Source organism: Apis mellifera, linkage group LG16, assembly GCF_003254395.2.
Source record: "Apis mellifera strain DH4 linkage group LG16, Amel_HAv3.1, whole genome shotgun sequence".
Taxonomy (NCBI): domain Eukaryota; kingdom Metazoa; phylum Arthropoda; class Insecta; order Hymenoptera; family Apidae; genus Apis; species Apis mellifera.
Window position 1 is genome coordinate 2,557,666 of NC_037653.1, and position 11,671 is coordinate 2,569,336.

The 11,671-nt window shown below is 19.1% G+C and overlaps 2 protein-coding genes across 3 annotated transcripts; both read right to left on the minus strand.

Moving 5' to 3' along the window:
* Nucleotides 1-1,318: 1,318 nt before the first annotated feature.
* LOC724827 (NADH dehydrogenase [ubiquinone] 1 beta subcomplex subunit 7) lies at nucleotides 1,319-2,449 on the minus strand. Its single transcript, XM_001120728.5, has 3 exons — nucleotides 2,265-2,449; nucleotides 1,628-1,796; nucleotides 1,319-1,504 (listed from the first exon to the last, which is right to left on the minus strand). Exons 1-3 carry the CDS (start codon nucleotides 2,368-2,370, stop codon nucleotides 1,414-1,416), a joined length of 366 nt encoding a protein of 121 aa, XP_001120728.1. The 5' UTR covers nucleotides 2,371-2,449; the 3' UTR covers nucleotides 1,319-1,413.
* LOC412064 (probable U2 small nuclear ribonucleoprotein A') lies at nucleotides 2,350-4,223 on the minus strand. 2 transcript variants are annotated; one of them, XR_003306216.1, is made up of 5 exons: nucleotides 3,911-4,223; nucleotides 3,793-3,833; nucleotides 3,092-3,668; nucleotides 2,911-3,009; nucleotides 2,350-2,453 (listed from the first exon to the last, which is right to left on the minus strand). XR_003306216.1 is itself a non-coding variant. In XM_395530.5 (4 exons), the coding sequence occupies exons 1-4, from the start codon at nucleotides 3,990-3,992 to the stop codon at nucleotides 2,969-2,971; spliced, it is 741 nt and encodes a 246-aa protein (XP_395530.1). In that variant the 5' UTR covers nucleotides 3,993-4,223; the 3' UTR covers nucleotides 2,774-2,968. The 2 variants fall into 2 exon arrangements, 1 of the variants encoding a protein (XP_395530.1); XM_395530.5 differs by lacking the exon at nucleotides 2,350-2,453 and having other exon boundaries at nucleotides 2,774-3,009.
* Nucleotides 4,224-11,671: the final 7,448 nt, after the last annotated feature.

Genomic DNA, 11,671 nt, shown 5'->3' on the forward strand with positions numbered 1-11,671 from the left:
AACACCGCAAGATATCATCACGATTTTATTTAATATACTACTTGTTTTGAGCTATTTGTTTTGAATGATAAATATATGTAAAAATGAATTTTTAACTTTTTTTTCAGAAGAAAAAGATTAATTCGTTTGAAAAAAAAATATTTAATTTAATAAATATTCTAATGTATATGGTTTTGTAATTATAATGGTTCGTCTCATGAATTTTCAAGTTCAATCTTCTGTTTAAATTTGTATGTATTTGTATTCTTTTATTATATTTTATTACTATTATATGTTATTACTATTATGTCACGTATTTGCGAGTATTTAAAGAAACTTCACTTATAAGTCACATTTTTAAATATATATTTTAAATATATATTTACACTTACAACATATGGAATAAACAAATAAAAAAATAGCAAAATGGTGAAGTGATATATTTGCTTTTATATTTCGCAAATTATCGCGAAATTATTATATTTTAATATCTTTTGTATTTCTGACACAATATGTAAGTAGTAAATTCTAGAAATTACATATTGTTGAATAAAAACAATTGGCATCAAACAGGATAACGTATTTCAATAAAGATATTGATAAGGACGTATAATAATGTTGACACTTATATATTTCTTGACAAACATAAATATTGCACAATGAAGTTTCTTGAAACTACTCATTAAATATCACTTCTTTCATTTTTTTTATAGAAGAAAACAACGAAACGCTGGAATATTAACGAACAACCTCTCTGACAAATATCTTTCCTTTACCCGGAAATTTGTCGAATAGAGATACTTTCTACCTATCGATTCTTCCATTACATCCCTTCCAAAGAGATGACAGACATGCTCATCTCGAATCTACGGGTAAAAAAGACGAATTTATCTTCTAACAATTATTTGTGATTATTTGTTTAGAGATTGATCGAGCCTCATTCTAAGTTATTTATATACGTGATAAAATATAAGCAAAATCATGTTAAAATTATTTTGTAAATATTTTGTAATTCTTTTATTTTATTTTTTTTTTTTTTGTAATATGAATAAATATTGAATTACTTGCACAATATAACCTATTCTTAATATATAGACATGTATTAATGAAACAGAGATAGAGAAAGAGAAAAGTGAAAATTTTGAAATTCTTATAATATAAAATTTTAACAATAAATATAATAATAATTTCGATAGTAGTTTATTTATAAAGAGAAATAAAATATTATTTCTCTAATTTAAAAACAAAAATTATAAAAAAGAAAAAAATCCTGTTTAACATATCTTAAATATAAAAATACAAGATATATTAATAAGAATTATTATAATAATGAAAATAGTTTTTAATAATTTATATCTTAAATTCTTTATTAATTGCTCTTTCACAATCTAATCTAAATGTATACATGTATACAATTTTGAATAAATCTAAAATCTAAGCTGCTGCTTTCAAAGCTTCTTGCCTATTGCGTTCTCTAACAAGAAGTCTACGTTCTCTTTCATATTCTTTCCCTCTTAAAATATAACTGTAACATACATAAATTATAATTAAAAATTCTTTATGAGAAACATTAACCAATAATAAATATAATGGTAATATTTCTTATAATTTAATTTTATTTCCTATAAGTAATTTAATTAAGACTTACTCATCATATTCACATTTTTGATAATTATGTATTTCTGTTACACAACGGGTTACAAAAGGGAATTTTTCCATATAACAACGTATATAATCTAAATAATAATGAGCACAGTAATCTCTTAAATCATGTGGAATTTTAGCAGCTATCATTTCTTCTTCTGATAGAGGCATAACTGTAATATGACATTAATAACTAGACATATAATTAAGTAATATATACATTTTTTTTAATATTAAATATTTTGTATTTAAATAAGAATGCATTATATAATAATAATAATAAAATAAAACTTTTATACATATGTAACATATTTTTTATTTTTTATCACTCATAATTTTATATGTTTTTAAAAAACATGAAATAGAATCTTTAATAAAAATCACGAAAATTAACTTACAATAGTTTCAAACGTATGATTATGTCATTAATGGATTATTTATAATACGAGAAAAATATTGAATATTCAAAAAATAATATCATAATGAAATGCTAGCAAAAAATTAATAACATTATAGAAGCAAATTTTAAATCAATAATCGTTTATATAATTATATCATAAATAAACATAGCACATATAAAATATAAAATATCAGTAACTAAAATAAATTTATTGAAGGTTAGGTTCAATTAAAATACTTGCCTCTTTGTTTACGTTCTCTGGGAAATCCGAACATCGGATCAAATGTTGGTTTTTCCGAATCCGGAAAAGGATCTGAACTTATCGCTTTTTGTAATGTATTACCCATTTTATTAATATAAAATTATTGTCGAAAAAATAACATAGAATCAAGAGAGTGCGAATAACGCACAATACCGACCTCTGGTGATACTATATTATGTAATTTAACATAAACAAATAATTTATATAAAATATAAATTTTCTTAATCATTTTTATAACATTATTAAAAAAATTAATCGTTTACAAATTTTTATATGTATAAAAAACATTTATGAAACTTTTATTATATATATATTTATTAAAAATAATATTGTTTTACATGAGAAAGGAATTCACACATAAAACAATTATCTTTTTAATCATGAAGTTTATTGAAATCTCACTGAAATAAACATATATATATATATATTAAAAATAAAAAATTTATAATTATGATAAATATTATTTTTAAAGAATCGCTTCAGGCCAATTAGGGAATTTAATAATTTTATTTTTTGAAATATTTTTTTTTAAATGTATTTGTGTAGCACATACTTTCTTATCAGCTTTTTTTAGTTTCAACAAGCTCTTTTTAGTTTCATCTATGATATATAATCAAATACTTACTTATAATAATAGAAAAAATTTTTCTTGTTGTATTTAAAATTGAAAAATGTAAAATAATTCAATCATCCTCTTCTTCCATTGCTTCAGGCATTGTATTTCCTATAATAATAACCATCAAATATTTTCATAATTTAAAAGATAATAAATATATTACGTAAATTTTAATTATTTTGTATTATACCATTTTGTAATCTATCTTCACTAGGCATATGTCCTGCTTGAAGTAATTTGCTAAGACGCTGCACTTCTTCAAGGGAAGAAGCATTTGTAATAGCTTCCCTAATTTTATTTCGTTCTTCTGGAGTTGTTAATGGTTTGTCTATAGATGTACCAGAATTTTGTGTTTTTACTTTCTTTGCTATTTCACGAACCATTTCTTTTCCTCTTTTACTTCTAAAATATGCAACTGCAGCTTCACGTTCTTTCATCTTGATTTTTCGGAAATCTAAAAGTCTCAATTGTGGAAATCTATATACAACATATTGTCTATATTGAGGCTTTGCGGAAACTGGATTTTGTAGCAAACACAGATTAGTTAAATTTTTTAATTGTGTGAGTGGTTCTAAATCACCAAGTTCTTGAATCATATTTCCAGTTAACATAAGAGTTTCCAAATTTGGAATACAATGTTCCAATCCTTCTCCAATTCTAACAATCCGATTATTATTAAAAAAAAGAGTTTTAATCCTTTTTAATAAAGGAAATCCATCTAATTTTCTTATATCATTATCAGAAAAATCAATAGTGTCAAATTGATCCTGAAAAATTTTTGTATACTATGCTCTAATTATTTTTATTTAATTTTTTTATAAATAGTAATAATTAAATATATATAAATAGTAAAAAATAAAAATTCATTAAATATTATTCTAAAATACTAACCAAAGTTGCGCCCAAGTTTTCAATTGTAGGTATTTTATATCCTGCAATAAAAAATTACAAAAAAATTAAAAATATAATGATAATTTTTAGGTTATATTTTGTCAATATTCATACAAACCTCTGAGATCCAATTCGCGATCTTTTACAGGATTAATATATTGCATAGATTGTTGAATTAAATCTGGCGTTAATTTTACCATTATTTAATAATATTGTTTATAGAATTACTAGTAAACAAAATTGTTCCAAAGGTTAACCTATTTGTATCAATATTATTTCGAAGATTTATGATTTCCTATGGAGCTATCGTTTTTATGTAGCATTAGTAAACTTAACTTTATACAATACACAGTTCAGGAGAACCAAGCAAATAATAAGAAAAAGAGATAGAATAAAAATTGTAATAGCGCCATCTTTTGAATATCAAAAACATGTTTGTAAAAGCAGAATAAGATAAAATAAGAATTAACAATTGACGCCATCTATGTTGAAATGATTGAAAATATCTTTTTAAAATGGCATTGACTTTTAATTCTTATTTTATCTTGTTTTTAAAGAAATGTTTTTAATACTCAATAGATGACGTTAATTATCAATTCTTATCTCTATCCTTCTCTTATTATTTGCTCTTTTTGTCTGTTCGTGCGATATTTTTCATTTGCGACATTTTAGAGATGGTATAATTGTTATGATATTTATTTTATCTTTATCCTTCTCTCATTATTTGTTTTTCTTATCTATAATTACTTTACAAATTTATACTTTCAAAAGATGATTTCTAATTTTTACTTGAGAATACAATTTTTTAATTAAATAAGAATATTAATAAAAACATTGATAAAATCATGAATTATTATTAAAAGAAAAATTGAAATCATTTATAATTGTTAATTTTTTACTTTAATACATATAATTTAAAAATTTATGTATTATATAAAAATTAAAAATTAAAAATTAAAAATTATAACAAACAAAAAGCAAAGAAACATACTATTTATATATTAATTTAAATATTTTTTAAATATTTTTATTATTATTTATTAATTTTTAAATATTTTTTTTATAGTAAAAAATTAATTTTTTTTTCTGAATTTTTATATACTTATATATATGTTGATTATATTTGTCATTTGAAGTAATATAATTTGTATATTAAAATGCATATTCAATATGACATTTGGTATCAAAGTACAAATATTTTAAAATGTTCATTTTATATTATAAATTTTTATTAATTTAAATTATATAAAAAGAATAAAAAAAAATATACTACGTCATACATATTTTGTTTTTTAGTAAATCTAGTTACAAATAAAAGTAATAAAAAGTTTTACAAAAAAATTTCAATTTTTTTTTTACAACATAAATATTATTGACGCAATATATCAAGAACTGTTTATGAATGAACTGGAACGAGTTTATCTCAAAAATGTTCATGCAAGGTTGAAACATTGTCCTATATATAGAACTTTTACTTTGTTATCTATTATTTTGTAGGTTATAAGCTTAGCGCATAATAGAATTCTACTTAAAATTAAAGATTTTGATTTTTATTTATTTTGTTTGCCAAGAAAAAATATTGAAAATTGATATTTCGTTAATCATAGAAACTGCAAAAATTCTTTTGTTTTCATTTTTTTCCTAATAATTATTATTTACAAGAAAAACATTAATTAATAATAGTGTGAATACTATATATGATATGTTTTCTATTAATATATTCTCTAATGTGGAAATGTTTTTAGTAAGTGAAATCATTACATATCATTTGTTTGCATTTTATTATAAAATCGAAAGATTTAATTAATCGATGACGATTTTGCTGATTTACTATTTTACTATTTTATTTAAATTATTCATCTATTGTTTTATCTTTATGTTTATGCTTAAATTTCTTTTTCTATTTTTATTATTTCACTTTTAATTTCAGTAATTCTTCGATAATAAAATTCTAATAACTTTATAATATAATACTCAAATAAAAATGATTTAAATTATATTTGAAAATCTTTTGATAAAAAATATAAAATTTTGAATTTAATTTTAAATAAAATAAAATACTTGTAAATAACTATATATTAATATTAAAATTAACTTTAAGATATATCAGAATATCCAACCAAATGAATTTAATTATTGTTGGGATATATAAATTGGTGCGCTATTGTGGTGAATTAGTGAATCTTTTGTTTCTTTCTTATTATCTAACCAATATGGCGTTGTGTTGTACACGTGCAAGTGCGGCATGTATATAAAATAAATATATCTGTTAAATAAATAATTTTTTAAATTTAACCTTTATATATAAATTTTATTAAATATAATAAATTATAATAATATAATATAATATAATATAATCTTATCAATCGTTGAATATATCATTAATTAATGAATTAAAATACATTATGCTCCTTATTATAATATAGAAAAAAGAAATACATATAAATTTTCTATAATTAAAAAAATAATTAAAATATATCATTTTTAATCTCATTTTTTTTTGTAATAATCATTAAAAAAATTTCAAATATTTGCAAATAAAATAATATTTTATAAATATATAAAATTTCGTGATTCCTGCTTCTTGTATCAAAACATACTATAACCTGCAAGTGAGTAATCGATGAGATCAGTATGTGCAGATTCGTAAATAAATATCAATTATTCAAAAAACTTGTTGAACAAGATTTTCTTGAATGAATATTTTTCGCTTATATTTCAAACAGATGATACAAACTTGTAAATTAACTTTACAGTCTTTAAGAATAAAATTATTTAAAAATATTATAATTGACATATGAATGAAAAATGAATATTTAAGATTTCTTGACAAATATATATTATTAATAAAGATTGTAGGAAAAATATTTAATAATATTTTTTAATTTTTATAAGAAAGCAATTTTAAAATTGGTTTGTTTTAAATTATTTACTTGTAACAAATTAATTATTTATATAAAATAATTAAAATTATATATAAAAGAATATATAAATGTATAAAAGAATGATCAAAAATGAAAACAAAAAAATATACAATGTATGAATAGATGTAAATATCACATAATGAAGAAAATATATAATTGCAGATATTTAAATTCAAAATCAAATTGAAATTATAAATTATATAAATATTTCATTTAAAATTGAATATTCAAATACTAAGAAATTATTAGTATTCAGATCTAGATAATAATTTAACCTAATAAAAATATTTTGATGTATATCTTTCTAATTGATTAAAAATCCAAATATTTTATATTAATATTAAAATTTATATTATAAGTATTATATATATATATATATATATATATATATATATATATTTGGACATTTGAATTTCAATTTAATAAATTTTTTAATTCTAAGTATTCTGTAAAGAAAACAATAACCAATTTGGCATATTACAAAGATATGAAAGGAACAGATTACACAAAAATACATTATGATATAGAAAAGAGAAGATAGATTAATTTTTATTAAAAACAACAGTCAAGTTGCTATATATATGCATTATTAAATATTAAAATATTAAAATCATAATTCATCAATTCATAATGTCACATTATGAAATATAGTATCTAATATATAAATATATTAATATAATATAATTATATTATTATATATCATTAATTAATATAATATAAATATATTAATTTTGTACAATGTGTAAAAATCGTTTATAATATATACTATATGCAATAAAAACAAAAAGTTCTAATATAATGTATAATTTAGTTATTGTTTTTTCGATGTGAAAAATTTTTTTTCCATTATCATTTCCTATCACATCAATATTTAATATTGGATATAAAAGATTCAAATATATACTATATGTAATAAAAACAAAAAGTTCTAATATGATGTATAATTTAGTTATTGTTTTTTCGATAATGTATAATTTAGTTATTGTTTGTTTGAATGTGAAAAATTTTTTTTCCATCATTTCCAATTACATTAATATTTAATATTGCATATAAAAAATTCACATATTTCTTGCTTAATTATTAATCAGCTCGATTTACAATTTCGAAATGTGCGCAATAAATTTATGATTTCAAGTTTCGATTTCATTCGTCAATTTGAATTTATTGAATAAAAAATTTCATTTATAAATTTGTTATAATTAAAATTTTTTTTTGATTAATAAAAATTAATGAAAGAAAAAAATGAATATTTAAAGTTTAAATATATATTTTTTTAATAATATATCTAAATAATAGTTATAAACAATTAATATTATATAAAGTTGTAAAACAATGATTGATCTTGAGTAATATATCAAAATATTATATTTATTTATTTATTCAGAATCTTTTATACAGATCAAAAACACTAGAATTACTAGAGGAAGTTTTAGATTAGAGTTGCCAGCATGCAGAATAAAATGGCTGGCAATTATGCGGAAGAGTGGGAGACCAATAGTTTATGACTTCATTAAACGAATCGTCAGTGTAGTTGAATCTTTAGCAAATTAGGTTTCTATGATGAATTGTTTCTGAAAATCTCTCGATAAAATATAGTTCAAATAAAGTTTTTTATATACGTAGTACAAATGTTATCATATTTTATATTAATTATCAACTCAATGATCAGAATTTGATAGAAATAATTTGATAAAAATGTTAAAACGGACTACAAACTTTAAATATATTTCAATTCAGGTATGATTCAAGCAATAAGTAAATTAATAATTTACGTGGTATTAATTTATTATTGTTCCATTTTCAAGTTATATAAATTATTAACTTATATGTTGATGCTTTTATTATAATCTGTTTCAACATATATTAAAATATAAAATATAAAAAGATTAGTTTTAATAAAGATATTTATTCAAAATATCTCGCGATCTATTATTTTTTGTGGATTACATTGTTATAATAGATTTATATAAAACGTCAAAATATCAATTTATGATTTGCAAAAAAAAGACAAAATTTATATGGAAAAAAGAGATTTGTGATTTGTGAATAGATTATAGATATAGATATATAGATTTATAATATTTATATATTTATATATAGATAATATTTATATATAGATATTATAATATAGATTTGTGAATATATAATTCACTATTTAGCTTTTTACTTGATATTTATTTGATATTTTTTTAATTAAGTTTTATTCAATTTTTTTAAGATCTAATCTTTAATTAAGAAAGATAAGATACAATTATATAAATCATCATATAAACACGAATTATGTATTATTTTTTATGCATATTATTTTATGTATTATTTTATATAAAATATTTCAATTTTGCAAAATACTTCAGAACAAGAATTTAAGATAATCAAGGAATTATTTTATATATGAGTAAGTTAGAAAACAAAGTTTTTTTGATTTGAAATTTAATTATGAAGAAAATTTTTGATTTAAAAATTTCTCTTAGGCATTTCAAATTTTGATTTTCTTGAAATCTCAAATTATTATTCTGTACATTGCCATGTACTTCTACTCGTAAATATCATCTTTACTCGCTTAGAAATTATTTAATACATATGTATATTCGAGAAATTTTTAAACTAAATCTTTTCAAAAATGAAACTTTAAATAATATTCATATAAATAGTATTATGTCATAATATATAATAAATATTTAATTTCAAAAAATAATTTAAATTTATTAAAAAATTAAAAATATTTTCAATTAACAATATTTTGTTCATTCAAAAAAAAAACAAAATTTTATTCTTTTTTTATTTTTTTTTTTTCAGCATATTTTTACACATGGAATAATCGCAAAACAATATAAAAATGTAAAATATTTAAAATATTTTAAAATAATTAAATTGAATTGAGATTTATTCATTAACCTTGTATAAATAAAAGATTTTGGCTTTTTTCCAATAATGACGGAAGTGCCTTCGATCGCTAATAAATAAAGAGAGATCTAAGCTCCATGGTACAAGGACATCAATGATTTTCGAATCAAGAAATAAATGTCAAATATCATAGATATGTCATTAATTTTTGGATGTTAAATGGTTTGAAACCAAGTTGAATATGAAATGATCTTAATGAAAGAAAACGTCTACTTTTAATGAAAAATAATCGAGTTAACAATAAATTATATGAATATAATGGCAATTTAATTACTAAATGAAGAATATGTAAAAATATATAATTGAAATGAAATTGAAATATAAATTGAAATATAATATATAAATGTTTGATGATAAAAAACTTCAATTAAATTAAAAAAATAATTTTATTATATTTATAAATAATTATATAATAAATAAAATTTTATAACTAAATAATGTGAATATAATAATAATATAGAATATTATAATATACAATAATGTCAATATATTGAATGATATCTTTGAAAGATTTAGAAGTTAAGATAAATACAAAAGTTAATCTGTATAAAAATATTAATTGTGATTTAATTACTATGTTATAAGCAATTGAATATTTAACTTTGCGTTATATAAAGCAAAACCAAAATAGAATGAAATGATAGTATAACCGAGACAGAGATATTATAATTTAAGTTTATTTTAGATAAAAAGATATAGCAACGTGACGGAATAGTTTCGTACGATCTGACGATACAAAAATAGAAAATAAAATATTCATCACTAAAATATTCATCAAACTATCAAAAATATTTTAAGTATTTGTTATTTCTCTTAAAAAGAATTCTCTTAAAATATTTTTAATATTTTTAAATCATATTTGAATGAAAAAACACACAATAAACTTTTAAAAGTAAAAATTAAAAAAAAAAACAATTTTGAATTGAATGTTGCAATGTAATACTAATTATATATATTTACTTATTGCCTTCTAAACTAAAATTATTATACTTATATAATATATGTTTTAATATTGGTAAAGTTTAAAATAATAGAGATTAGATTATATTAGGTTAGATTAATTAATTTTATTAATATAAAACAGTAAATCTAATCAATAAATCTAGCTTAAAAAATAATATAAAAGAAAATTATCAAAATTTTTTTATAAAAAAAAATATATATGTATTTTTAAATCATGCTCAAGTAAAAGAGTATAATCATCTTTTAAAAGTTATATATCTATGAGCAAAAAGAATTAATTTTGGAAATGAAAATTCTACACATATGATATAAATCTAATAATTTTATTAAAATCAAAATTATAAAATATAGCAACGAAATTTATATTATATTAAATTATTTATATAAAAAAAAAATAAAAATTCTATAATTAACACGTTTATATATTTATTATCATAATATGATACGATTAATCGTGCAAAGCAAGAAATTCCTTTTTTAAAAAGAGGAACTGGTTTTAAGGAATGTAACATCATTTAACACATTTTATTAAAAAATTTTATTCATGAAATCAATCTTGGTAAATCAATGAACTTTTCTTTTTTAAGATATTTTTTTTATTAACTAAAAATAAGCTATTTTTTGAAAATAGAAATATTAATATAAGAAGATTAATGTTAAAAGAATTATAAAGAATTCTAAAATATATGCGTTTAGATTTAATTATCTTCTCCGGTTTTGCATGCATTGATGCATATTTATAGAAACTTACATATTTAAATAACATCATACGATGACTGTTTATTATATATTCTGCGATTCTATCAATCTCTTTAAAATGATAAATGCGTAATACTAAATTCATTCGTATTAGAATCATCTATTGAAAATTATTTTGCGTTTAGATATTATATACATATTTATTCTTTTTATATTTTGTGATAAATTTTTATCTCAATTTTTATATAATTATTATTTATTTAAATAAATCAATCTTAAAAATATTGAGTATTATTGGATATTCGATATATCTCACGAATATTTTATAACATGGAATTTTAATGATTTATTTTATCTTATCAGAATGATAACCTGTTAAAAAAAATTTG

What these genes read in the sequence shown, in the direction of transcription:
- LOC412064 (XM_395530.5), bottom strand. Translation starts at nt 3,992, where the DNA reads ATGGTAAAATTAACGCCAGATTTAATTCAACAATCTATGCAATATATT. An exon ending in TCGCGAATTGGATCTCAGAG is followed by an intron (nt 3,834 to 3,910) that starts GTTTGTATGAAT and finishes TTTTTATTGCAG; the next exon opens with GATATAAAATACCTACAATT. An exon ending in AAAACTTGGGCGCAACTTTG is followed by an intron (nt 3,669 to 3,792) that starts GTTAGTATTTTA and finishes AAAATTTTTCAG; the next exon opens with GATCAATTTGACACTATTGA.
- LOC724827 (XM_001120728.5), bottom strand. Translation starts at nt 2,370, where the DNA reads ATGGGTAATACATTACAAAAAGCGATAAGTTCAGATCCTTTTCCGGAT. An exon ending in CAGAGAACGTAAACAAAGAG is followed by an intron (nt 1,797 to 2,264) that starts GCAAGTATTTTA and finishes GTCATATTACAG; the next exon opens with TTATGCCTCTATCAGAAGAA. An exon ending in CAAAAATGTGAATATGATGA is followed by an intron (nt 1,505 to 1,627) that starts GTAAGTCTTAAT and finishes TGTATGTTACAG; the next exon opens with TTATATTTTAAGAGGGAAAG.